The 27,810-nt window shown below is 41.7% G+C and overlaps 1 protein-coding gene across 8 annotated transcripts; it reads left to right on the top strand.

Annotated features, from left to right (window-relative positions):
- The first annotated feature begins 236 nt into the window (after positions 1–236).
- ZNF84 (zinc finger protein 84) lies at positions 237–27,810 on the top strand. Of its 8 annotated transcripts, XM_082640467.1 has the most exons (7): positions 237–642; positions 2,095–2,152; positions 3,546–3,690; positions 5,557–5,736; positions 18,917–19,043; positions 19,869–19,964; positions 21,767–27,810. In XM_082640467.1, the coding sequence occupies exons 4-7, from the start codon at positions 5,722–5,724 to the stop codon at positions 23,749–23,751; spliced, it is 2,223 nt and encodes a 740-aa protein (XP_082496593.1). In that variant the 5' UTR covers positions 237–642; positions 2,095–2,152; positions 3,546–3,690; positions 5,557–5,721; the 3' UTR covers positions 23,752–27,810. The 8 variants fall into 8 exon arrangements, 7 of the variants coding, with proteins under 7 accessions (XP_082496593.1, XP_082496596.1, XP_082496592.1 ...); XM_082640470.1 differs by having other exon boundaries at positions 237–543; positions 2,095–3,690; XM_082640466.1 differs by lacking the exon at positions 3,546–3,690 and having other exon boundaries at positions 5,549–5,736.

The raw sequence follows: 27,810 nt of genomic DNA, 5'->3' as shown, positions 1-27,810 counted from the left end.
CATTCAATCTCCTATGTATCTGTGATTATTCCTCTTTTTTCATCCTACCCTTCACTCTCTTTTTTAAAAAATTAGTGACTTGTAATAACTCCCCCCACAGCCCTTGAATTATAAATTAACGTCCCTTTTTTTCTGCTTTACTATCTGCTTTTTGTTGTTTTCTTCAGTTGAATTCTTAAGCCAATTCTCTATCACATCTGTCTACATACGTACCTATCACTTACCAATCTAGCTGATTTGGATTCCCGGTCTTTTAAAAAATCCTAATTCTTTACGTTTACCCCGAACGCGCGTTCCCACAGCTCGCTCTGGCGGCGGCCGCCCGGGTCTCTAGGCGACCAGCGCTCCTACGGCGCTGCACGCCGCGTGCCGCGGAGCCTCCTGGGAAGTGTAGTTCGGAGGCTGCTCCCCGTCGCGCACGCGCAGCGCACGCAGCAGGTTTGGCCTTTCTCTTTGTCCTTCGCCGCCACGCGAGAGGCCAGTGGGCGCGTGTCCGCGTGCTCGTGCGCGTGCGCGGCCCACCAGGCCAGCTCCGGGCTGTCGGTATCCCGCGAGTCCGCCCGGGTCGCGCAAAGGCCGGGGGCGGGGCGGTCACGTGGGTCCCGGTCCCGCGCGTCCGTGGTTCCGAGGCCTTTTTTGCAGGTTCCGGGGCTGGATTCCTGTGGGGCGGGCGGCCGGGGCTGAGGGGGCCCGCGGGGGAGGGGCTGAGGGTCGTGCCAGGGCCGCCAGTGGGCGTCAGCGCTTGGGCCGGGGTCTCCGCGGCTGGGGTGCGGTGGGCACCGGTGGCCCCCGGGGGTCAGGGGGAGGCCCTTCGTCCGCCGCGGTCGGTGCTCGTCGCGCCGGGGCGTCTCCTGCCAGGCCGGCTTGGAAAGGCGGTGCCTCCCCACGCGCGTCCCTGCGCGTCCCCGGCCGCGAGCCCTGGGCGGGCGCGGTCGGAGCGCCGTCGGAGCGTCGGGACCCACGGCGGGTCGGGGAGCGTCCGTCGAGTGTCCGCGGCGTGACCCGGTTGCAGGGCCTGTGTCGCCCCTCCACCCTGGCTCCACCCAGCTCGCCTCTGCCTTTATCGAGAGGGTTTTTCTGAGGCTCCTCCATTAACGAGAACCCCCAAACAACTTTGACAGTAGCTGGCGGGGTGGGCACCGCGTTGGCTCAAGGCCTTGTCTCTGACCTGGACCCACGTCTGCCCCTTGGAACAACAGCCCACTCACGATTTCTGGGTCTCAGGCTTTTCATCTGAAAATCAGGGAATGGAAAGAAGTGAGCTTTTCTGCCCTAGCCCGGTGGCTTTTTGCTGTCATCAAAACGTACATTAGTTTATTTTATTTATTATTTACTGTTTACTTTGTTTCAACCACGTGGTGCTGGACTGAAACTGCTCTGCTTGCCTGTTTCCTTGGGTTAAGGACTTTGAAATATGTTCACTGTAGTTAATTTAGAGTATCTTGATAAACAGATTCAAATGAAAATCATTCATGATCCCATCAACAGGAAACAGTCACTGCTAACATTTTGTGCATTTATTTTGGTCAAGAAACGTGTGTATGTTTTGAATACACCTTACGTGTTCCCTTTAAAAAAAAACAAAATTGGGAATATGCTGCAAATCCTGCTTAAAGACCTTAGAGTATATCACAGATATGTTAAGTTGAAATATTTTGTCCCAAGTGGGGAGTTTAAACTTACCAGGGGAGTTTTTTTCAACTTGCCCCTGAGAACTTATCTTTCTCTTGTTATTCTCCTTAGTCTGCCCTGGTGCCATCATTTCTGGGCAGGGGACCGTGTCATGCATGTACTGGGACTATAAACAGGGACTCCCAAGGCCTTTGCCCACCGCTCCCAATACAGTTTTTGAGGGCCTGTGGTCACAGGCTCTGGGGTGGGCTGCATGGGACCAGTGGCCCAGATCTGCCACTTCCTGTGTATGTCATCTGTTTTGGGCATGTTATTGAACTTCTGTGCCTTATCGCTTCTTCTGTGATGAGAACTGAATGCATCAAAAAACACAGTATGGCGTGTAGAACATCTGGCACATAGTAGGTGTAAGTTAATGTTATTTTTTTCATTATTCTTTCCCTTTCCCTTGCAATTCCACAGAATTTGATGCTGAGTGGGAGCTACAGGATGATGATGAAGGTGCCCCTTCCTCCTGCAGGTAAATGTGAGTGCGTGGCAGGGAGAGCTGCAGTGCTCTGTGGGAAACTGCCGAGGTAAAGTCACACCCGTGAAGTTAAAAGGGGCCAAATTGTACAACGAAGGGCGGGCGTAGGCTTCCATTTGCTGAAGGGACACATAAGAGTCAAGTGTAAGAGCATTCAGGGAGAACGTCTCCCTCCAGGGCCAACTTGCAAAAACATTTGTTTAAATTAAAGGAAAATAAGGTCCAGTCTGTACTGTGCTGAGCAAGTAATATATCAAATATTTTAAAACTACCACACTGATGGCGTGTCACACCCTGTCCACCTCACATTCTCAACTCTGTTCTCTGCAAAATCTGCCTCATTTTGACATAAGTGTCTCTACTCTTGATAAGTTTTTGCTGAAATCCAGCTAAACTTTACCAAATAGTTTTTGACAAAGCTACAGAGAAAATTTAAAAATCACACTGTGAATTTGGCTGTCTGCTTAAGGAAATAATTTGAATGTAAACATAGTTTTATTTGTCAGAATGCCGGAGTTTTTATTACATGAAATGAGATGACGTGAAAGCATAATGCAAAGGAAATGACGTATTCACTGTTGGTATATTTTCCTTGTCTGGGTGTGTGTGTGTGTGTGTGTGTGTGTGTGTGTGTGTGAGTGTGATGATTGATTTTTCTTGAACCACTCAGAGTTTATTATGTTTTTTAGTGGTTAAATTTATTGACTTTTAAAATAAAATTTTATGGCTTTTGCCTTTGTATCATGTGTTGGGGAGACATTTCCCCCCAAATTATACAAATATTCACTTGTGTTTTCTTTAGGTACTATCGTGGTTTCCATTATTTTAAATTCTGATCCATCTGGAAGTACAGTTGACCCTTGAACAATGCGGGTTTGAACTGCATGGGTCCACTTATATGCAGATTCTTTTCAATAAATACTACAGTTCTATCTGATCAGAGGTTGGTTGAATCTGCAGATATGGAACCTCTGATACAGAGGGCCAACTATAAAATTAATTATATGAGGATTTTCGAATGCGCGGGTGGGTCGGTGCCCCTAACCCCCAAGTTGTTAAGGGTCAACTGTAGTGTGTTGTAATGTATGAGATAGATAACTAGCTTTATTTTCTAGCTTTATTTTCTCTCAAGTGTTAATCACTTCTGTTCATTAAGTAATCCAGTTTTACTTTGCGTGTGAAATGCCACATTTATTGCATGCTAAATCCTTACATATTTGGGCCATTATGCTTTATTTATCTATATATCCTTTCTGGAGGCAGTGTGAAATACCTTTTTGATAATATAATTTTATAATATACCTTAATATTACATGGGCCTGTTTAAACTCATTATTTTGTATTTCCAAAAGTGTCCAAAGCTGTTCCTGAACCTTTTTTCTTCCAGGTGAACTTTAGAATTGCTTGTTAAAGAAAAGCTTTTTGAGATCGTGATTGGAGTTGACTAAAGATATAAATCATTCGGGGCTGACTTATTTTTACTGTATGAAATCTTCCTATCCCAGAACAAGACCAAATTATGCATGTATGAAGTCTCTTCTTATAGTCCTCATTGGTGTTTTTAGTTTGTTTCCTATGAACCTTACATATTTCTTGTCAAGTATATTTCTGCATGTTTTATGTATTTTTTTCTGTTATGTGTAGATTTTACTTTCTACCTTTTTATTTGTTTAAATAAGAAAGTTGTTGATATTAACAGAACTGTGTCTGTTGATCTGGAAAGATGGTTTGCATAGCGGGAAGAAAACAAAAACAGTTTTTAAATGTGACCATATACCTCTTAAGAGTGGTTATGTGTGGTCATAGGTTATAGTTGTTTCTTATTTAGCTTACATACATTTCTAAGTTTTGCCATCATATTTTACTTTTTTAATAATAATTATGGCTTATATTTGTTTAGTGCTGATGTGCACCAGCTCCAGTTCTAAGATGAGTATATTTTCACAATTTAAGATATATAAAGGGGGGCTTCCCTGGTGGCGCAGTGGTTGAGAGTCCGCCTGCCGATGCAGGGGACACGGGTTCGTGCCCCGATCCCGGAAGATCCCACATGCCGCGGAGCGGCTGGGCCCGCGAGCCATGGCCGCGGAGCCTGTGTGTCCGGAGCCTGTGCTCCGCAACGGGAGAGGCCACAGCAGTGAGAGGCCCGCGTACAGCAAAAAAAAAAAAAAAAAAAAAAAAAGATATATAAAGGAATCATTTCTTATGTAACCAGGAGGAGCTTCAATATATGTTTCTGAGTTGGCACCGAAGGTTGAATCACAGGAAGACATGAAAGGGAAGAGCTTGGTGTTTTAAGTGCTACTTTTTGGTCGTAGGGATGAGCAGGCTGTTCTTCATTTGTATTTCTGTGGAACTAAGGGGACTGAATGTCTGCATGGAAATAAGAGCTAATTCCAGGATATATGAGGTGTGTGTGTGTGTGTGTGTGTGTGTGTACACATATGTGTACATGAATACACACAAATGACATTATGATTTTGGTAGTAAATACCTTGAACAAGAGGTAGCAAGAAAGAGAAATAACATTCCATTTCTGATATTTAATAATTGTGCAATTATGGGCACATTCTAAGTCTCAGTTTTCTTTCTATAAGATGGAGATTTTGTTAAATGCCTTTCGGGTTGTCTGTGAGGGTTAAATTGTAAAGTGCTTAGTATTTTGTCTTATATATAGAAAGCACTCAGATGTTAGCTATTATTATTACAAGGAACTAGTCACTTTGCTTTTAATATCTTATTTATTCCTCAGAATCCCAGTGGCATTACATAATGATTAAAGAATAATCCTCCAGAAGTATATAACCTCTGTGCATCAAACAACATAGCTTTACGCATACAATCAACAGAATTGCAAGGAAAAACTGACCAATCTGTAATTATATTGGGAGAGTTTAACACACTTCCTTCAGAAAATGATAGGATTGGCAGACATAAATTTGGAAGGTTATAGAAAATTTTAATAGGAAACTAAGGCTCAGAAAGATGAGCCTTTGTTTCCTATTTGTTTTTCCCCAAAGTCACAAAGCCAGCAAAGGGAAAAGGTTGATTGAAACTCAGATCTGTTGTAATACAAATCACATAAGCTTTCCACAATTCCATGTGCCTAACACAGAGCTGTCATGTCCTTCACAGCACCTGCTCCTCAGTGTCCTCAGTGGACACTGACTGGATCTCAGGATTACTTACTGCTGGTACTTCTTTATTTGTGTGCAGAGACTTTTGCTGTTCTTTTATGTTACATTCTGTTCCTGTCCCTGGTAGTCCTGTTTCAGTTATATAGGAAACACACTCTGGCCTTAGATGATCATGAATTCCTAGTTCCTAGCAAGAGAGGAAAGGATTTTTGGTGCAGCGTGAATATACCAGTTGAAGTTCATTTATCCCCAGGTCCACAGATCCTGGTTCCACACAAATAAGCCTGCTCGTGTGCGATAAGAAAGGCGTTCCCAGAAGCAGAAATTCATTCCTAGTGTAAAAGACCTCACACCAGAGCTTCGGGGCAGAAGCAGAGGCTGCAGGACAGAACAAATCTCGGACTCGCTACTCATCTTGCAGCAGAAATGACCATGTTACAGGTGAGTTCATGTTTATTCCTCATTGTTTTTCCAGGGAATTAGAAGAGGTGTGTAAGACCACTAGTGAAAAAGGAAAGAATAAATGGTTAAGAAATCAGGGGAAAATACCCTCAGAGTAGAAGATCCAAGTTGGGACAAAATTGAAGCAGCGATATGTTAACTATAGGGCCTTGAGAAATTCTTAAAGTTTCAATTTTTATAAGCCTTACTGTCCTACATAATTATTGAATTTGAGCTGTAAACTTGGTTTTCAAATTTTTGACAGGTGTGATGAGTATGTTTATATGAATTGAATTATCCAAAGGAAAAAGCAAACTGATTTTTCATAGAAAGTAAATGTTTCTTGGTCATTCCTTGGTGAAGCCTTTGAATAAATGATATAGTGGGTAATGTCCTTAGGAGAAAGACTGTAATAAATACATGGTATTATAGCCATTTTTCATAGTTTTCCACAGAGTGTGACCCACGGGGAAAATGCCAAAGCAGAATTTAGTCCCCGTAATTATTTATTTACCTCTTTAGTTGTGAAGCAGAATTCACATGGAGAAAAGTTCATAAAATGTAAAAGTACAGCTTAATGTATTATCAAGTGAATACCCATGAAGCCACCATTTCATTTCAGGAAATAGAGCATTCCCAGCCCAAATGAGGCCCCTCCTGTGCCCCCTCCCAATCACAACTTCTCCCTCCTGACAGACGGAGCCAGGACTCCATCTTTTGTAACCATTTCCTTGCTTTTCTATATAATTTTACTCCTAAGTGTTTATCCTTAAGCACTGCCATTTGGTTTTGTCTGCTGTTGTGTATACTCGTTTGTGTTTTGCTTCTGTCACTTAGCAATTGCAGCCTTCTCTCCAATTAAGGTAGCGTCTCAATATCACCAAATCCAGCCATTATCAAATTTCCAGTTGTCTCATAAATTGTCCTCTGTTTGAATCAGAATCTAAGTAAAGTTCATACAGTGCAGTTGATTGATCTGTCTCTAAATCTTGCCTCTGCCTATTTTTTTCTGTCCAAACTATCTGTTGAGGAAGGCAGGCCGTGTATCTGTAGTTTCCCACGGTCTGAAGGCTTTGACTGAGTGGCGTGCTGGGTAGTGTCCTCGTCTGACTGATGGCACCTCCCAGTGGTGTTGGTGTTCTGCCATCTGCGTTTCCTGTGAGTTGGTAGATTCAGAGCTGCGCTTTCCAGTCCTGAAGCCACCGGCCACATACGAGTGTGTGAACTTAGGTTAATTCAATTAAATCCCTTTGTCACAGTTGCCACGTTTCAAGTGCTCAGTAGCCACAGATTGGACAGCCACGAATTGGGTGGCACAGGTAAAGAAAATTTCCATCACCACAGGAAGTTCCACTTTGAGGCTCGATCAGATTTAAGTGTGACTTTTTGGCAAGAGTGCTTCAGAGGTTGTGGTGCTTCTTTCAGGAGGTGCATAAAGCCCACTTGTCTCTCTCTGTCTTGCTGATGGCTTTATTCTCCTTATTTTTTTGGGTTGTGTTGGGTCTTAGTTGTGGCACATGGGCTCTTTGTTGAGGCACGTGGGATCTTTTTGTTAGGGCGCTCGGTCTGATCAGATTTCTGTCTGGTTGTGCTGGGCAGGCTCCAGGGTGCATGGGCTCTGTAGTTTGCAACATGAGGGCTCTCTCATTGAGGCGCGTGAGCTCAGTAGTTGTGGCGCGTGGGCTTAGTTGCTCCGTGGCACGTGGGATCTTAGTTCCCCGACCAGGGATCGAACCCGCGTCCACTGCATTGGAAGGCAGTTCTTTACCACTGGACCACCAGGGAAGTCCCTTGCTGATGGCTTTAAATGATCCTTGCCCAGATGGATTATTTCATTAGGGGCTGCAAAATGGTAACACCCTCCTTGTAACATTTCTTTATTAACTAGAATGCAGCTTTCTAGCATGACAAGATATACCAAGGGTCAGTTTGTACATTTTCTGCCCCAGAACTGCAATTAGTATCTTAAAATTTAGTCATTACTTTTAAAAGTGTTTGTTGCTAAAACATGGAAATATACTAGATTTTTGCATATTGACTTGGTATTCAGGAACTTTGTAAGCCCATTTACTAATTCTAATAATTTTTCTTTAGATTTGGTTAGATTTTCCATGTTTATAAAAATACCAGCAATACTTTTTTTTAGTAAAAAGAAATTCCACTGACTTCCTAGTTTGATGAGACTTTCTATAACAAATAATTGTTGATTATTTTTCAATTTTTGGTGTGTTCATTTGTTCTTTGTTTCATCTGTTTGTTCTTTTTCATACTTTTATATTCTTATGAAATCTAGTCCTTCTTTTTGAAAACTGTAAACATGCTTTTTAATCTAACTCTGTCAGATTTTTCTGTTATCTGTAGTTTTTGTTATATACATTCTTCCATTTACAGATATGCTTTATCTGCATCTATCGAGGTGATACTATGTTTTTTCTTAATCTGTTAAAGTAGTAAATATCAGTGACTTTTTAAAAAAATGTTAAATCAACCTTGAATTTTTGGGATAAACTCCAGCTTGTTCTTGATATATTTTCTTCTTTATGTTTTGCTTAATATAGTAGTTTGGTAACATTGTTTGGGATTTTCACATCAGTGTTCATGTGTAAGTAGGCCTTTGCTTTTCCCTTCTTGCAGTACCCTTATTGGATTTTGTTAACAAGGTCATGTTAGTATCAAAAAGTTTATCAGGGCTTCCCTGGTGGCGCAGTGGTTGAGAGTCCGCCTGCCGATGCAGGGGACACGGGTTTGTGCCCCGGTCCGGGAAGATCCCACATGCCGCGGAGCGGCTAGGCCTGTGAGCCATGGCCGCTGAGCCTGTGCGTCCGGAGCCTGTGCTCCACAACGGGAGAGAGGCCACAACAGTGAGAGGCCTGCATACCGCAAAAAAAAAAAAAAGTTTATCAAAAGTTGCTTCCATATTCTATAAGAGTTTAGTAAAATTGGAATTATTTCTGCATTAAATGTTTACAGAATTAACTGGTAAAGCCATTATTTTGTGAGAAGATGTAAACTCAGGGAACCAGCATTTTCCACATGACCAATGCATGATTTATAAAATCATTAGTGGGTAAATGATCCATTTAAGGAGGAAGATAAAACAATAGATTTTAATGTGACAGTGTGAGAAGTTCATTGATATAGTTGAAGATTCTACATTGTAGCTCATCTTTGTGAGACCAGTTGATTAGTTTTGGTGTTTATGAAAGAAGAATATCCACAATTAACTAATTCTAATTGTTGTAAGGTCTTTTGGATTTTCTTTATGCAGTCATACCATCTATGACAGTTTTACATCTTCCTTTCAATATTTATGCTCTTTCCTTGCATTATATTGTACTGACCTCCTGGCCAGTACTGTACCTGCAGTACCTTGTGGACTAGAGGTGGCATTGGGAACACACTTGCCTCGCCCTAGGCCTGCACTGTCCACTACATAGAACGTCACAGCTGCTCACCTCTGACACCAGTCACCTGGAGTTAGCGCACACTCTGCAGGGTGAGGGCACCGTCCCCAACAAGAGTGCGTCCACTTCAGTTGCCAGCTGTAAGTTTCGGGGTCCCCAGGTCACCTGCACTTCTGACCAATAGGCTGCAAATTTGGGGGGTTCCTATGACCCCCTCAGGTTTACTGGAATAGTTCACAGAACTTAGGAAAGTGCTATACTTAAAACTGCAGTTTTATTATAAAGGACACAAATTGGGATCAGCCAAATGAAGAGACACACAGGGTGAGGTCTGGCAGGGTCCCAAACACGGAGCTTCTGCGCCCTCTCCCCATGGAGTCAGGGCACATCGCCCTCTTGGCCCATGTCCGTTGACCACCCAGGAAGCTAACATGAGGCCGCACTATCGGCGTTTTTACTGGGTTTTCATTGTGTAGGTGTGGTTGATAACATCACGGCCATGTGACTGGACTCAGCCTCCAGCCTGGAGGTTGGGCTGGTAGCATCTGCCTCAGAGCCCCCACCCTCCAATCAAATGGTTGGAACTTCCAGCACGGGCAGTACCCACCGGGAGACTCCAGGAGCCCACCCTGAGTTACCTGCTCCATAAACTCAGGAGGGGCCCACCACGAATTACAAAGGAAGCTCCATCGCAGGAACCTGGGACAAAGACCAGACAGTCTTTATTATACAACAGGTAGCCATTAGCTACGCATGCTCTTTAAATTTAAAGTAATTAAAATTAAATAAAATAGAAAAGTCAGTGCCTAGTCGCCTTTGAAGTATTCAGTAGACACTGGTGCCTAGTGGCTACTGTATTGGGTGGTGCAGATATAGAGCATTTTAGTCGTCACAAGAAATTCTGCGGGACAGTGCTGTTCCCGTCCTCAGAGAGCAAGAACTCAGTGTGTTACCATAAAGTATGACGCTAGCTGTACATATTTTGTCGATTATCAGATTAAATTTCCTTCCATTCCTAGTTTGTTGATAGTACTTTACGCTGAACAGATTTTCACCGTATACCTTTTCTGCATTTTGAGGTGATAATGGCTTTTCTCCTTTATTCGGTTAATATGACAGGGATTTCTGAATCGGTATCTTGCACAGCTGAAGGAACCCTCATTTGGTCAGGCTATGTTATACTTTTTATGCATGGCTAGATTCAGTTTGTTAAAATTTTGTTAGGAATTTTGATTCTGTGAGTTATTTGCTTGTAATGTTCTTTTCTTGTTGTGTTCCTGTCTGTTTTTTTTTTTTTTTTTTTTTTTTTTTTTTGCTGTACGCGGGCTTCTCACTGTTGTGGCCTCTCCCGTTGCGGAGCACAGGCTCCGGACGCTCAGGCCCAATGGCCACGGCTCACGGGCCCAGACGCTCCGCGGCATGCGGGATCCTCGCAGACCGGGGCACGAACCCACGTCCCCTGCATCGGCAGGCGGACTCTCAACCACTGCGCCACCAGGGAAGCCCCAGTTATCCATTTTATATATAGTAGTGTGTGTCTGTTAACCTCAAACTCTGAACTTATTCCTCCCCTCCTTTCCCCTTTGGTAACCATAAGTTTTCTATGTTGGTGAGTTTATTTCTGTTTTGTAAATAACTCCACTTGTATTACTTTTTTTAGATTCACATATAAGTGATGTCATATATTTGTCCTTCTCTGTCTGACTGACTTCACTCAGCATGATAATCTCTAGGTCCATCCATGTTGCTGCAAATGGCAGTATTTCATTCTTTTTTATGGCTGAATAGTATGCCGCTGTGTGTATATGTACATCTTCTTTATCCATTCATCTGTCGATGAACATTTAGGTTCCTTCCATGTCTTAGCTATTGTAAATAGTGCTGCTGTGAACATAGGGGTGCATGTATCTTTTCAAATTAGAGTTTTCATCTTTTCTAGATATATGCCCAGGCGTGGGATTGCTGGATCGTATAGTAACTCTGTTTTTTGAGGAACCTCCATACTGTTCTCCCTAGTGGCTGCACCAATTTACATTCCCACCAACAGTGCAAGAGGGTTCCCTTTTCTCCACACCCTCTCTACCATTTACTCTTTGCAGACTTTCTGATGATGGCCATTCTGACTGGTGTGAGGTGATACCTCACTGTAGTTTTGTTTTGCATTTCTCTAATAATTAGCCTTTTTGAGCATCTTTTCATGTGCTTTTTGACCAGCTGTATGTCTTCTTTAGAGAGATGTCTATTTATGTAATCTGCCCATTTTTTGATTGGGGTGTTTGTTTTTTTTTCAGATGTTGAGCTGTATGAGCTATTTGTATATTTTGGAAATTAAGCCCTTGTCAGTCACACTGATTGCAAATATTTTCTCCCATTCTGTAGGTTGTCTTTTTTAAAATTAATTAATTAATTAATTTTTGGCTGTGTTGGGTCTTCATTGCTGCGCGCAGGCTTTCTGTAGTTGCATTGAGTGGGGGCTACTCTTCGTTGCACTGCATGGGCTTCTCATTGCGGTGGCTTCTCTTGTTGTGGAGCACTGGCTCTAGGTGCGTAGGCTTCAGTAGTTGTGGCACACAGGCTCAGTAGTTGTGGTTCTCGGGCTGTAGAGAGCAGGCTTGGTAGTTGTGGCACACGGGCTTAGTTACTCCGTGGCATGTGGGATCTTCCCAGACCAGGGCTCGAACCCGTATCCCCTGCATTGGCAGGAGGATTCTTAACCACTGCGCCATCAGGGAAGTTCCAGTGGGTTGTTTTTAATTTTGTTTCTGGTTTCCTTTGCTGTGCAAAAGCTTTTACGTTTAATTAGGCCCCATTTGTTTATTTTTGCTTTTATCTCCATTACTTCAGGAAGCAGATCCAAAAAAATATTGCTGCAATTTATGTCAAAGAGTGTTCTGCCTGTGTTGTCCTCTAGGAATGTTATAGTATCTGGTCTCGCATTTAGGTCTTTAATACATTTTGAGTTTATTTTTATATATGGTTAGCGAACCTAATTTCATTCCTTTACATGTAATTCTCCAGTTTTCTTAGCACCACTTATTGAAGAGACTGTCTTTTCTCCATTGTATATTCTTGCCTCCTTTGTTGTAGATTAATTGACCATAAGTGTGTGGGTATATTTCTGGGCTTTCTGTCTTGTTCCATTGATCTATATGTCTGTTTTTGTGCCAGTACCATAGTTTTTTGATCACTGTGGCTTTGTAGTATAGTCTGAAGTCAGGGAGCGTGATTTGTCCAGCTCCGTTAAAGATTCTTTACTGGCTATTTGGGGTCTTTTGTGTTTCCATACAAATTTTAATACTATTTGTTTTAATTCTGTGAAAAATGCCACTGTTAATTTGATAGGGGTTACATTGAATCTGTAGATTGTTTTGGGTAGTATGGTCATTTTAACAATATTGACTTCTCCAGTGCAGGAACACAGTATATATTTCCATCTGTTAATGTCACCTTCAATTTCTTTCATCAGCATCTTATAGTTTTCAGATTACAGGTCTTTGACCTCCTTAGGTAGGTTTATTTCTAGGTATTTTATTCTTTGTGATGTGATGGTAAATGGGATTGTTTCCTTAATTTCTCTTTCTGATATTTTGTTGTTAGCATATAGAAATGCAAGAGATTTCTGTGTACTAATTTTGTATCCTGCAACTTTACTGCATTCATTGATGAGTTCTAGTAGTTTTCTGGAGGCATCTTTAGGACTTTCTATGTATAGTATCATGTCTTCTACAAACAGTGACAGTTTTACTTCTTTTCCAGTTTGGATTCCTTTTATTTATTTTTCTTCTCTGATTGCCGTGGCTAAGACTTCCAAAACCGTGGTGACTAAAAGTGGTGAGAGTGGGCATCCTTGTCTTTTTCCTGATCTTAGAGGGGATCCTTTCATCTTTTCACCATGGAGTATGATGTTAGCTGTGATTTTGTCATATATGGCCTTTATTATGTTGAGGTATGTTCCCCCATGCCCACTTTTTGGAGAGTTTTTATCAAAGTGACTGTTGAATTTTATCAAAAGTTTTTTCTGCGTCTGTTGAGATGATCATGTTGTTTTTATTCTTCCATTTGTTAACGTGGTGTATCACATTGATTTGCGGATATTGGAAAATTCTTGTATCCCTGGGATAAATCCCCTTTGATCATGTTGTATGATCCTTTTACTGTTTTGTTGGATTTGGTTTGCTAGTATTCTGTTGAGGATTTTTGTGTCTATGTTCATCAGTGATATCGGCCTGTAATTCGCTTTTTCTGGTGACATCTTTGTCTGGTTTGGGTATCAGGGTGATCATGGCCTCATAGAATGAGTTTGGAAGTGTTCCTTCCTCTGAAGTTTTTTGGCATAGTTTCAGAAGGATGGGTATTATCTCTTCTCTAAATGTTTGATAGGATTCACCTGTGAAGCCATCTGGTCCTGGACTTTTATTTATTGAGAGTTTTTAAATTACTGATTCAATTTCATTACTGGTAGTTGGTTCATATTTTCTATTTCTTCCTGGTTCAGTCTTGGGAGATTGTACCTTTCTAAGAATTTGTCCATTTCTTCTATGTTGTCCATTTTATTGGTATATAGTTGCATGTAATAGTCTCTTATGATCCTTTGTATTTCTATGGTGTTGGTTGTAACTTCTTTTTCATTTCTGATTTTATTGATTTGGGCCCTCTTCCTTTTTTTCCTGATGAGTAATTTTATCTTTCAAAGAACCAATTTTTAGTTTCATTGATCTTTTCTATTTTTTTTAGTCTCTATTTTATTTCTGCTCTGATCTGTATGATTTCTTCCCTTCTACTAACTTTGGGTTTTGTTTTTCCTCCTCTAGTTACTTCAGGTGTAAGATTGGGTTGTTTATTTGAGATTTTTCTTGTTTCCTGAAGTAAGCTTGTATCACTATAAACTTCCCTCTTAGAACTGCTTTTGCTGCATCCCATAGGTTTTGGGTTGTTGTGTTTTTATTTTCATTTGTCTTTATGTATTTTTTCATTTCCTCTTTGAATTGTTCAGTAATCCGTTGGTTGTTTAGTGGCATGTTGTTTAGTCTCTACATGCTTGTGTTTTTTTGCCGTTTTTTTCTTGTAGTTGATTTCTAGTCTCAACAACATTGTGGTTGGAAAAGATGCTTGATATGATTTCAGTTTTCTTAAATTTACCCAGGCGTGTTTTGTGGTCTAGCATGTAGTCTGGAGAATGTTCCATGTGCTCTTGAAAAGATTGTATATTCTGCTGCTTTTGAATGGAATGCTCTGTATATATCAATTAAGTCCATTTGGTCTAATATGTTCTTTAGGGCCAGTGTTTCCTTATTGATTTTTTTAGTCTAGATGATCTGTCCATTGATGTAAGTGGGCTGTTAAAGTCCCCTACTACTGTTGTGTTACTGTCGATTTCTCCTTTTATGTCTGTTAACATTTGCATCATATACTGAGGTGCTCCTACGTTAGGTGTATATGTATTTACAATTGTTATATCTTCTTTTTGGATTCGTCCCTTGATCATGATGTAGTGTCCTTTTTTGTCTCTTGTAACAGTCTTTATTTTAATGTCTATTTTGTCTGATATAAGTACTACTACTCTGGCTTTCTTTTGATTTCCATTTGTGTGGAATACCTTTTTTCATCCCCTCACTTTCAGTCTGTGTGTGTCCCTAGATCTGAAGTGAGTCTCTTGTAGACAGTATGTATATGGGTCTTGTTTTTTTTTTATCCGTTCAGCCACTCTGTGCCTTTTGATTGGAGCATTTAGTCCATTTACACTTAAGGTAGTTATCAATATGTTTGTTCTTATTGCCATTTTGTTAATTGTTTTGGATTTGTTTTTGTAGGTCTTTTTTTTCCCCTTGTTTTGTTCTCGTCTCCTGTGATTTGATGACTATCTTTAGTGTTATGCTTGGATTCCTTTTTCTTTTTTGTGTGTATATCTATTATAGATGTTTTGGTTTGCAGTTACCATGAGGTTTTTGTATATCAGACTGTATATATATGTGATTGTTTTAAGTTGCTGATCTTTTAATTTCAAATGCATTTTAAAAACCCTTCATTTGGGGGCTTCCCTGGTGGCGCAGTGGTTGAGAGTCCACCTGCCGATGCAGGGGACACGGGTTTGTGCCCTGGTCTGGGAGGATCCCACGTGCTGCGGAGCGGCTGGTCCCGTGAGCCATGGCCGCTGAGCCTGTGTGTCCGGAGCCTGTGCTTCACAACGGGAGAGGCCACAACAGTGAGAGGCCCGTGTACCACACAAAAAAAAACCAAAACCAAAAACCTGCATTTGTATTCTCCTCCCCTCACGATTACTGTTGTTGATATCATGTTTTACATCTAATTGTTTTATGTATCCCTTAACTGCTTGTTGTGGATATAAATGATTTTACTACTTTTGTCTTTTAACCTTCCTACTAGCTTTGTGTGTAGATGATTTCCTCCCTTTACTGTGTGTTTGCCTTTACTGGTGAGCTTTTTTGTTTGATAATTTTCTTGCTTCTAGTTGTAACCATTTCTTTTTCACCTAGAGATGTTCCTTTTACATTTGTTGTAAAGCTGGTTTGGTGGTGCTGAATTCTTTTAGCTTTTGTTTGTGAAGTTTTTGATTTCTCCATCAAATCTGAACAAGAGTGTTGCTGGGTAGAGTATTCTTGGTTGTAGGTTTTTCCCTTTCATCACTTTAAATATATCATGCCATATATGGCCTGCTGAAAAATCTGGCAAGCTGAAAAATCAGCTCATAGTCTTATGGGAGTTCCCTTGTATGTTATTTGTTGCTTTTCCCTTAATGCTTTTAATATTCTCTCTTCATCTTTATTTTTTGTCAGTTTGATTACAGTGTGTCTTGGTGTGTCCCTTTTTGGGTTAATCCTGTATGGGACTCTCTGCACTTCTTGGCTTAGGTAACTGTTTCTTTTCCCAGGTTAGGGACATTTTCAGCTGTTACCTTTTCAAATATTTTCTCAGGTCCTCTCTCTCTTCTCCTCTGGGACCATGTACAAGTTTTTGTATGAGCATGTATTTATTTCTCTTGGGTGCATACCTAAGAGTGTAATTGCTGGTTTGTATGGTAAAATTATATTTAACTTCTAAAGAAGTTGCCACAGTTCCAGTGTCTGGACGTTTTATATTTCTCCCAGTATGAAGTTCCAGTTTCTCCACAACTTTTTGAACACTTGTTATTGTGTCTTTTTGATTACAGTCATTCTAGTGAACATGAAGTGGTGTCTCATTGTGGTTTTAATATGCATTTCCTTAATAAGTAATGATGTTGGTCATCATTTCACATGCATATTAGCCATTTCTGTATCTTCTGTATTAAAATGTATTCAAATATTCTGCCTATTTTTTTTTTTTTTTTTTTTTTTTTTTTTTTTTGCGGTACGCGGGCTTCTCACTGCTGTGGCCTCTCCCGTTGCGGAGCACAGGCTCCGGATGCACAGGCTCAGCGGCCATGGCTCACGGGCCCAGCCGCTCCGCGGCATGTGGGATCTTCCCAGACCGGGGCACGAACCCGCGTCCCCTGCATCGGCAGGCGGACTTGCAACCACTGCGCCACCAGGGAAGCCCTGCCTATTTTTTAATTGGGTTACTTATCTTTTATTACTGAGTTTTTAAAATAAGCTTTTGGGTCAAGTTCTTTATCATAAATAGGATTTACAAATAATTTTTTTCAGTCTGTGGCTTGTCATTTCATTTTTCAGTTACGTTGGTTGAAGTGCAAAGTTTTAAATTTTATTTTGCCACTTCAATAGGAATGTAGAAACCTCACCACTGTCTAGGCCCCTCACCCTCTTTCCTTTATATCGTAACCGTCTTACACCTGCATACACTGAAAACTCCATCAGAAAACATTACGATTTTTGCTGTCAACCATGAAACATATTTAAAGAACTGAAGAGGAGAATAGTGTATTTTATTTGCCCGTATATTTGCCATTTCTGTTCTTTCTTCATTCTCGATTTTTTTAACTTGCCTTCTGGTATCATGTCCATCTGAAGATTTTCCACTAGTTAATCTTTTGGAGCAGGTCTGCTACCCTTGAATTCTCTTAGTTTTTCTTCATAAGAAAGTATTATCTCACACTATTCCTTTTTTTTAATATAAATTTATTTATTTTACTTTAGTTATTTATTTTTGGCTGCATTGGGTCTTCGTTGCTACACACAGGCTTTCTCTAGTTGTGGCGAGCGGGGGCTACTCTTCATTGCGGAGTGCAGGCTTCTCATTGCCGTGGCTTCTCTTGTTGTGGAGCATGGGCTTTAGGTGCTCGGGCTTCAGTATTTGTGGCACACGGGCTCAGTAGTTGTGGCTTGCAGGCTCTAGAGCTCAGGCTTGGTAGTTGTGGCACATGGGCATAGTTGTTACAGGGCATGTGGGATCTTCCTGCACCAGGGATTGAACCCACATCCTTTGCATTGGCAGGTGGATTCTTAACCCCTGCACCACCAGGGAAGTCCCTCTCATTCTATTCCTGATGAATATTGAAGCTGGCTACAGAATTCTGCCTTAGTAGGTCTTTCCTTTCAGTGCTTCCTTCTGGCCTCTTTGCTATTTAATAAGACATTTGCAGTCATTTGAATCACTGTTCCCTATAAGTGATGTGATTTTGTCTTCATCTTGTAGCAGTTTGGTTGTGATGTGATTGGTCATGGATTTCTTTGTGTTTATCCAGTTGGGGTGTTCACTGAGCTTGTTGAATCTGCAGGCTTATATCTTTTGCCACATTTGGGGGAGGGTTTAGCCTCATTTAGCCCATTTCTTGAGACTTTTTGTCCACCATGCTCTTTCTTTTCTCTTTCTGGGACTCCCATGACATCATTTGCTTTGTCTTGCAGTGACCTGAGCTCTGTCCGTTCTCAGGTTTTTCTCTCTTGGTTGCTCAAAATGGATACTTTCTATGGGCTGTCTTTCAGATTCCCTTGCTACTCTCAAAGTCTGTGATGTGCTGTTTCTTATTTTCTGACGGTATTCTGGATTTTTAAAAGAGTGTTTGTGCTTTCTTGTCGTCTTAGGAGACTTTGGGACAGAAATCCATCTTGATCTAAAATCCAGATACCTTTCTAAAAGTTTAATTTGGTTATATCATTTCCATCCTGTAAAAGCTCTAGTGGCTAACTGTCAGCAGCAAGAAGGTGGTGTGGTCACCACCTCTGCCCTGCCCCCACTGTGGCCTGCAGTCCAGTCACTACCCCACGCCCTGTGGCCTTGTCTGGCTGCACTGTCTGTACCACCTCAGCCCCAGCAGTGCGGGGCCCCATATTGGAGCTGCTGTCTCTCAGAATGCTGTTGCACCCCCTTTTCTGTAGAAAGCACTACTAATTTCCTAAAACTCGTTTCAAGCTTCACCTCTTCAATAGAGGCTGATGTGACCACAGGTGGAGTGCCATGCTCCCTGCTCCTGACGCATGTCATGCCCTCCCTGTCTTTCTGTCTCAGCTCTTAAAGCAGTTTCTTTTATTTATAGGTGTACATGTTTGCAGCTGTCTACAAACTGAGCAGTTTCTTAGGATACTACTTTATTATCTGTCTTTTGCTGTCATCTCTTCTGGTGCCAGATTTGAGGTTCAGTAAATATTTTTTTGGTGGTTTGGAAGATTTAAAGTCGTGTATTTCAGTTCTCATGTAAGTGGAAGGATGAAAGAATGCATAATGGCATTTTATCTCACAAAATAAGAGTGCAAAACTAGGGACCCAGTAGACATTCTGTAACTTGCCTTGGTGAGAATGATGTGCTCAAGCTCTGGTACTTCTTTCCCACATTACCTAGTGATACCTCCTTCTGATTCACTGGGATTGTGCTCTTACAGGGGTCATTCTCATTTGAAGATTTATCTGTGGACTTCACCCAGAAGGAATGGCAACTACTGGCCCCTTATCAGAAGGACTTATACAAGGATGTCATGTTGGAGAACTATAGCAGCCTCGTGTCACTAGGTAAGAGAAGCTGCCTAGGAATTCCCTGGCAGTCCAGCAGTTAGGACTCTGTGCTTCGACTGCAGAGGGCAAAAGTTCGATCCCTGTTTGGGGAACTAAGATCCCGCAAGCCGTGTGTGTGGCCAAAAAAAGAAAAAAAAAAAAAAAAAAAAGGAAACTTGCCAGAGGACCTCATATTGTGTCTAGTACCTGCTTGTTCTTTTTTAGTTGCTGAGAGCTCTGGGACTTCCAAATTTTTTAATGATTTTGGACCTAAATTTAGGAGATCAAAGTTCTTGGACTGTGACTCCAGGGAAAATATCTGGATCTCACCTTCCAATACTGAAGTCTTAATTTCATTGTGCAGCCTCTGAAGCTCATAGTAACAGTGGTAGTGGTAGCTCCTGAAGCACGTAATTAACTGTATTTCACATGTTGTACATCTATTGGCTCACTTAATCATAAGAGCAATCCTGTGTGGCAGGTGTGTTACTTTCCTTTTTTTCCTTTTTTTATTCTAATGAGGAAATTGAGGCAAAGGAGGTTAAGTAACTTCCGCAAGGACTGACAGCTAGTAAATGAAAGAGCCCGAATTTGAACCCAGGCAGACCGGCTACAGTGTCTCTGAACGGTTTATGGTTTTGGACTTGAATTATAGAAGTCAAAGATTCTTAGACCTTATTAGCCACTGAGGAGACCATTACCTTTCCTCTGAGAATTATTTACTCTGTTGATATTCAGATGGGTGGCTTCACTGGGCCAACTAATGCCAAACCTTGCTCATTCTTCAGAGGCCCCAGAGGCCAAGCAGTGGGGGCCAAGGCCTTTGTGATTTCCCCTGAACAGGGTATGAAGTTATGAAACCTGGTGTCATCCTCAAGTTGGAGCACGGAGAAGAGCCGTGGACAGGAGATGGAGAAATTCCAGGTTCAGACTCTCCAGGTGAGTGTATGAGGACCAGACCGAGGGGAGAATGTGGAAGTTCAGTCTCAGCTGGGTAGGTTTGGTATCTTTGAAATGTGCCTTAGAGAGCTCTTCTCAAAATCTCCAACCTTTGATGGCGATTCAGAACAGTTGATGTGAGCTACTCAGGTAAAGCACATTTACATGTGACTTCTTTGCTCATAGCTTGAAGTGATATATTTCCAGCTGGTCTGGGCCATGATGTTATTCCCTGTCTGTCACATCTGGGACTTTGACTTCTCGTTAGGTATTCTGTCCCCTGATGTGGTTAATCTTCTTCTGTCCTCCCTCCTTCTGTGGTCAGAGACACCTGTGCTTGTCCACCAGGGCTTTATTTTCCCTCACTTTGGGCATCTCTGGCATGAAGCGCTCTCTGTTCAGTCTCATTATGTCAGAAAATGGATTTTTGTTCCTCCCAAACCATTGGTCCATTTCTCCCCCCCCCCTTTTCTTTAAAGGAATGTAGCACAATCATTTTTAAAAAAAATTTTTAAACAAATTTATTTATTTATTTTTGGCTGCGTTGGGTCTTCATTGCTGCGCGTGGGGTTTCTCTAGTTGCAGAGAGCAAGGGCTGCTCTTTGTTGCGGTGCGCAGGCTTCTCATTGCGGTGGCTTCTCTTGTTGCGGAGCACGGGCTCTAGGTGCACAGGCTTCAGTAGTTGTGACATGTGAGCTTAGTAGTTGTGGCTCGCAGGCTCAGGAGTTGTGCACAGGCTTAGTTGCTTAGTTGATCCCGTGGCATGTGGGATCTTCCCAGACCAGGGCTCAAACCCGTGTCCCGTGCACTGGCAGGCAGATTCTTAGCCACTGTGCCACCAGGGAAGTCCCATCTTCCCTTTTTAAATTAGGTTCTGGTGTGCTTTTTCTGTGGCTTAGACACCATGGAGTACCTGGAATTATCTCTTCCTAACATGTTTTCTTATTATTTAAGTTTTTTGCCCTTTGGAAAACATCTTTTTAAAGACTTCTCAGTTCCCACTTAAAACTGGGCCTAATCTTGAACTTCTCAAATTACTAGATAGATCCAGGTTCTCATCTCCTTTTGTAAGTTGTCTTATGTGGCACCACCAAGCATCCAGCAGTGCTCTGATCAGCTGGACTTCCCTCCTGTTTCCTTGCTGTGATATTGACTTACTTCAAGGCCCCTCAAAAACAGACCCTGAGATACTTATCTGAGTGCAAGAACTTAGTGGGTCTGTGACCCCACAGTGTTAGTGGGAGAAGGGGAAGTGAGATGGGGCGGGGGAGGAATGCACAAAGGGTGTGCTGCTGGGAACGCTCTGAGGGACCAGGAAGCTTGTATCACCCTAACCCTCCTGTCTCTCAGTGACTGAGCACTGCTGCAGGGAACATTAGGGCTCCAGAGTGTTTAGCATCCCTGCACATGGCCCAGACGTGCACTTGCAGCCCACGGAAGGTCTTGGTGGAGAGATATGGGCACTTGGGGCGGGCCCCACAGTCAGCTCGAGCTGCAGTGTCCTCTGAGTGTAGCTGAGGGAGCAGGTGAGGCTGAGGACCCATGGAGCGATCCCATGTGGCCTGTTCAGCTGTTTCCCCTTTTCCCCCAAGTTGGTGGTCGACTCCATTCAAACTTAATCTACTGTCTGCTTTCTGTTCTTGTTTACAGCGTTTAAATTTTTTTCAGTACCTAGAGGATAGACATTGTATTCAGACTGGGAAACTAAGCTTTAAAAGGCATTCATTCCCTCAGATAGCATTTCTAGGTTTTATTCAGTAAGCACAACTATAGAAGGGTTCACAGGATTTTTTTTTTCCTAGAACAAGTCTTGCAAGTAAATGGTCACATCACTTGGCACAAGGATAACCAAGAGAAGCTTAAAAATATGAAACAAGATCAAGAATGTGATGCACTTGGAAAAAATTTCAATCTGAGCATGAACTTTGTTCCTTTAAGGAAATCAAACAGTGAAGGTGACATAGGTGGATTAATTTTAAAACATCATATAGATTTACTTATTCCAAAAGCAGATTATGGAAAAACAGAACCAGCTGACTTAAATGTATTTGATAAATTGTTTCTCCATACCAAGACTGAGGAAACTGATACTTGGTTAAAATACTATGAATGTGATAAGTATGATAAAGCTAGCTGTAAGAAGTCACAGATTATCATATATCACAGAACCCGTTTAGGGGAGAAGCTCTATGAATGCAGTGAATGTAGGAAACGCTTCAGTAAGAAATCAAGTCTCATTAAACATCAGAGCAGACACGTAAGAGAAATAGCCTATGGCTGTGGTAAATGTGGCAGAACCTTTCCCCAGAAGTCACAGTTTATTACACATCACAGAACGCACACAGGAGAGAAACCTTACAGTTGTAGCCAGTGTGGGAAAGCCTTCTCCCAGAAGTCACAGCTGACATCCCATCAGAGGACACATACAGGAGAGAAACCCTATGAATGTGGTGAGTGTGGGAAAGCCTTCTCCCGGAAGTCACACCTCATATCACACTGGAGGACACACACTGGAGAGAAGCCCTATGGATGCACTGAATGTGGGAGAGCCTTTAGTGAAAAGTCAAATCTCATCAATCATCAGAGGACTCACACAGGAGAGAAACCTTTTGAATGCAGAGAATGTGGGAAAGCCTTCAGCAGGAAATCACAGCTCGTCACACATCACAGGACCCACACAGGAACAAAACCCTATGGATGTAGTGATTGTAGAAAAGCCTTCTTTGAGAAATCAGAGCTCATTAGACATCAGACAATTCATACTGGAGAGAAACCCTATGAATGCAGTGAGTGTCAGAAAGCCTTCAGAGAGAGGTCCAGTCTCATTAACCATCAGAGAACCCATACAGGAGAGAAGCCTCATGGGTGTGTCCAGTGTGGGAAAGCTTTCTCCCAGAAGTCACACCTCTTATCACATCAGATGACACACACCGGAGAGAAACCCTTTGTATGCACTAAATGTGGGAAGGCCTTCAGTAGGAAATCCCAGCTTGTCAGACATCAGAGAACTCACACAGGTGAAAAACCCTATGAATGCAGTGAATGTGGGAAGGCTTTCAGTGAAAAACTAAGCCTCACTAATCATCAGAGAATTCATACAGGAGAGAAACCCTATGTGTGCAGTGAGTGTGGGAGAGCCTTTTGTCAGAAGTCACATCTCATTTCACATCAGAGGACTCACACAGGAGAGAAACCCTATGAATGCAGTGAGTGTGGGAGAGCCTTTGGCGAGAAGTCAAGTCTGGCAACTCATCATAGAACGCACACAGGAGAAAAACCTTATGAATGCAGGGATTGTGAAAAAGCCTTCTCCCAGAAGTCACAGCTCAACATTCACCAGAGAATTCACACAGGAGAGAAACCTTATGGATGCAGTCTTTGTCAGAAAGCTTTCTTTGAGAAATCAGAACTAATTAGACATCAGAGAACTCATACAGGAGAAAAACCTTATGAGTGCAGTGAATGTAGGAAAGCCTTCAGGGAGAGGTCAAGTCTCATCAATCATCAGAGGACACATACAGGAGAGAAGCCCTTTGAGTGCAGCGACTGTGGCAAAGCCTTCTCTCGGAAGTCGCACCTCATACCACATCAGAGAACCCACACAGGAGAGAAACCCTATGGTTGCAGTGAATGTAGGAAGGCCTTCTCTCAGAAGTCACAGCTTGTTAATCATCAGAGAATTCATACTGGAGAGAAACCTTATCAGTGCAGTGAATGTGGGAAAGCCTTCTCCCAAAAGTCACAGCTCATTAATCATCGGAGAACTCATACAGTAAAGAAGTCCTAGGAATGGCATTAACACTAGTCTTTGACAGAGATCTTAACCGCATTGTACTTCAGAAGATGTAGTTATGGTAAATCTTCCAGGTAAGAGTCGCATCACGTTACATGTCTGAGTCCCTGTTTAGGGTAAGAACTCTAAGTGAGGTTCAGCAGATTAACGTGTTTATTATTACATGTTAAAATGCATAGAGGAGAATGACCCTATGAAATGCAGTGGATTTCAAAAACCTTTCAAATCATACTCAAACCTTACACAGCAGAGAACTAACAGCAAAGAAGAATGCTGTGAATATCAGGAAGTCTTCCAGAGATCAGATCTCATTAGCTGTCAGAAACATTCCCACTGGGAATGAATCCTAGTCCAGTGAGTTAAGGAAAACTTCATGAACACAGCAAATGAGATAATATTTTCATCAAGAAATGAAGCTCATTGTACACAAAAAGATGCCCTCAGGAATGAAAATCGATGAAAATACTAAATATGGGACGATCTTCAGCAAGTAACCCCACCATATTGTATTCTGTGGGTAAACCTAACAATTTAAAAACATTAGGAATATGTGCCCCTAGAAATAATGCTATAATGGAAAGCCATGCATTCTTTATAGACATGGGTACCAAAAATACCCAATTCTAAATGATATTTAGGCAGGAGTATGAAGTTTTTAAAAATATGTGACTAAATTGAGTCACTGGAATATCTAAATGAGAAATTTCTCAGTGGTATGTAATTGTGGCTTATTTTCCTGTGTCACATAACGTGTTTTGTATTTAGGAATTGCATATGGTAATGTAATTGGGAGCATGAGATGCACATGCCTTGTAGTGCCTCTGATGTCTGTCAAGACACATCACATGCCACTGGTTTTTCTATTTTAATGTTACTATAAAAGTGGTAACTCATACATGTCTTGTTGCTCAGTAAGTAGCATGGGTAATATCACCACATTTCCTTTTCCTTATGATTTGTTGGTTTATAAAAGGGTCTATTGTTGTCACTGACCTTTCTCTTTAGTAACAAAAGCCAACATTATATAAAGTCTTTTGCATCCCCAGAGTCTGAGAAGCAGTTTATATAAAACCTGGTTAACAAGTATTCAAGGGCAGAACCGCAGAACAGCACAAGTGACTCATGAGCAGAGGAGAGGAGGTGTGTGGACTGCGGCTCTGCGCTCACCCTAAATGGTGGGACCCTCTCCTCACGGAGTGCGGTGCCCCCTGGTATCGTAAGTGCCATGTCACCCAAGTACAACTTGTATTTTAACTTACTGTGATGAAATAGCATGGATACTGTGTGCTGCCATTATGTTTTTTGTGTTCCGTAAGATATCTTGTAAAAAAATTAGATGCAGAAACCAGTTATTTGAGAATTTTGTGGTGAGAAGTATATTTTTGACGTATTCAAGGAAGCCTATTTTGCCTTCCTGCAGATTTCTGTGATTAGTGGACAAGTATTAGGAAACAGGTTTTTTATTATTTCATCATTTGAAATATTTGTGTTTCACCGGCCTTTCACCTGTTACATCATGCACATGGGAAAGTTACCATTGCATAAGTGTGGTTCCTTTTGAAAATGCATGAACTATTCCTGAGCTTATTTAGAATTTTGTAGTAATCTCCCTATAATGTTGCTTGACAAAGTCAACTGTATTTTTTGTGTGATGGTGAAATTCAGAAAAGTCCAGGATTGGCCTTGTTTCCAAACTTGGAAAAATCAGGCCTTCTCTCATGCATAAGTTGTTTTATCAGTGTGGTGTATGGTACCTTTGATTCTAGCAGTATTTTTCCCTCTAATTACCAATTTTACATCATGGTTGGAAAATTGGGACTTTTTTTTTTTTTTTTTTTTTTTTTTGTGGTACGCGGGCCTCTCACTGTTGTGACCTCTCCCGTTGTGGAGCACAGGCTCTGGTCGCACAGGCTCAGCAGCCATGGCTCACGGACCCAGCCACTCCACAGCATGTGGGATCTTCCCGGACCGGGGCATGAACCCGTGTCCCCTGCATCGGCAGGCGGACTCTCAACCACTGCGCCACCAGGAAGCCCGAAAATTGGGACTTTTAATAAATGATAATAATTTTGTGAACCATTGTTCCAGAATTTCAACAGCCAGATAATCCTTTTTTTTCATGTGGTAATTTTTAAAAGTCCCATTTCCCAAATTTTTATTCATACTCAAATTTATGGACTTCCTACTTTTCTTCCTAATACCTGAAGGTCATTTTACCAGGTGGGGGAACAAGTAGTTGCAGTGTGGTGTTTTACTTTGTGGTTTTTTTCCATTTTTTCCTTTCCATCTATCCTGGGTCTCTTTCCTCAGCCTTGAGGTTGATTCGTTAGGTCTTGGATTGAGCTCAGGAGTCTGTTGTCTAAAAACTTTCTAATTTTGCTACTCCTATTCTAGATTATTCTGTTAACTATTAAGTACTTAAGCTTAGAACTTCCTTTACGAGTTGATGGAACTTCAGCACTAGCCTCTTGATTGAATCCCAAGAGCAAATGTGTTTTCTAAGGGTCTGGTGTTAGTCATCAGGAGGGCTGATGCTGGCAGCAGAGGTTTTGTTTATCAGAGTACCTGAGGTGGAGACCGAGGTGTGTTGTGTAGAATTCACTGGGAGCTCTCTCTTCTGAAGGGTCACAAGAGGGCTCTGATTCTGAAATTGGAGATTCTTAGTGCCGTGTTTTAAAATTACCTTGGTAAACCACAAAAGAATGTGTCTCCACATTCCCCCTCATTGATCCTACCACAAACCCCACATCAAGAAGAAAACCACTTTTAAAGTTAGACTGGATTTACTTGCAGTTTCATGAAGCACAATAAATTACAGTGAGATTGAATACATGAGGAGGAGCATCTCTTTTCCTGTTTCACCACCCAGTTCCCTCCGCTGGCCTGGGGACGATCCTGCAGAGCGCAATTTCTGTTATATCCCTTTTACTAAGTAGTGGATCTTCTGGAGGTCCCGTCTGTGAATTTTGAGACCTGTCTCAGGACTGCCTTGTGTTCAGCCTTTCTTTGTGGGCTTTGATATCTTCTGGCAGTTATCTGTATGGGTCCATGTGTTCCTGACATTTTGGTTTCAAGAACATCACTTGTAGAGCCCCAAAATAAAATGAACCTAAAGAATACCAGATTTATCTACCAATACCTGTATTACATAGAATATATATGCATAGATATTTGGATTCTACACTTGGGACCTCAGTCATTTGGTCATTTATTCCAGCAATACGTGCCCAGGATGTCAATTTCAATGAGTTTGTTAGTCTACAAACATGGTACTGACAAGCTTTCAGATGTTGAGCACCTGGTCCTGGCCCACATGCTGATAAGCTAACTCAGCCATGACCCTTGCGGCTGTATTTGCATATTTTTGGCCCCTTTACTTTCATCCTTTTTTAGTCCATTTTTTGCACTTATACATAGTAGTTATTTTAAGATGCGATTCTGATTATGTACTCCTGTGCTGATGTATCGTGTGGCTAATTGTGGACTTAAGGTGTAATATGCTGTGGTACATGAGGACTTTTACACATCATTTCTGAATACTTTATCTTTCCTCTTACACAGTAGTTTTTTGGCTTTCTTGAACTACTCGCAGTTCCTTGAGATTTCTACAATCTCACTGTATGCTTTTTGCAAATCTACTGCCAGCGAAATGCCCTTGTTACTTGTTAACGCCTCTTCAGCATATGTGAACCTGTACATATATTTGTCACTGGTGATATTTTCATTGCATGTTTTATCTTTCCCATTAGAAAGCTTCTGGAAAGCTGGGACTATCTTGTTTGTCTGTATAATTTTAGCAACTGAAGCTTTAGTACATAAATGTGGGTGGTGTCAGTGGCTGTGTTTTCTACCACATGGGGAAGTGTAGTCTGCAATGAGAGAGAAGAGTGAAGCCACCATGGAAGCAAAGTCATGAGCACCCTGGCTGCGCCCCAGAATCTGGTTCTTGTCTTGATGTCCGGGTTCATCTCTGCCCTTTTTCCTGCCTTGGTTGTTGGATTGTTCTGTGAGATATCCCAAACATCCTTCTAATAAATCCCCATGTTTGCTTCA

This window comes from Mesoplodon mirus (genome assembly GCF_964341445.2).
Source record: "Mesoplodon mirus genome assembly, chromosome: 13".
Taxonomy (NCBI): domain Eukaryota; kingdom Metazoa; phylum Chordata; class Mammalia; order Artiodactyla; family Ziphiidae; genus Mesoplodon; species Mesoplodon mirus.
Note: the sequence above shows the minus strand (reverse complement) of the source record. Positions and strands in the feature narration are given on the sequence as shown.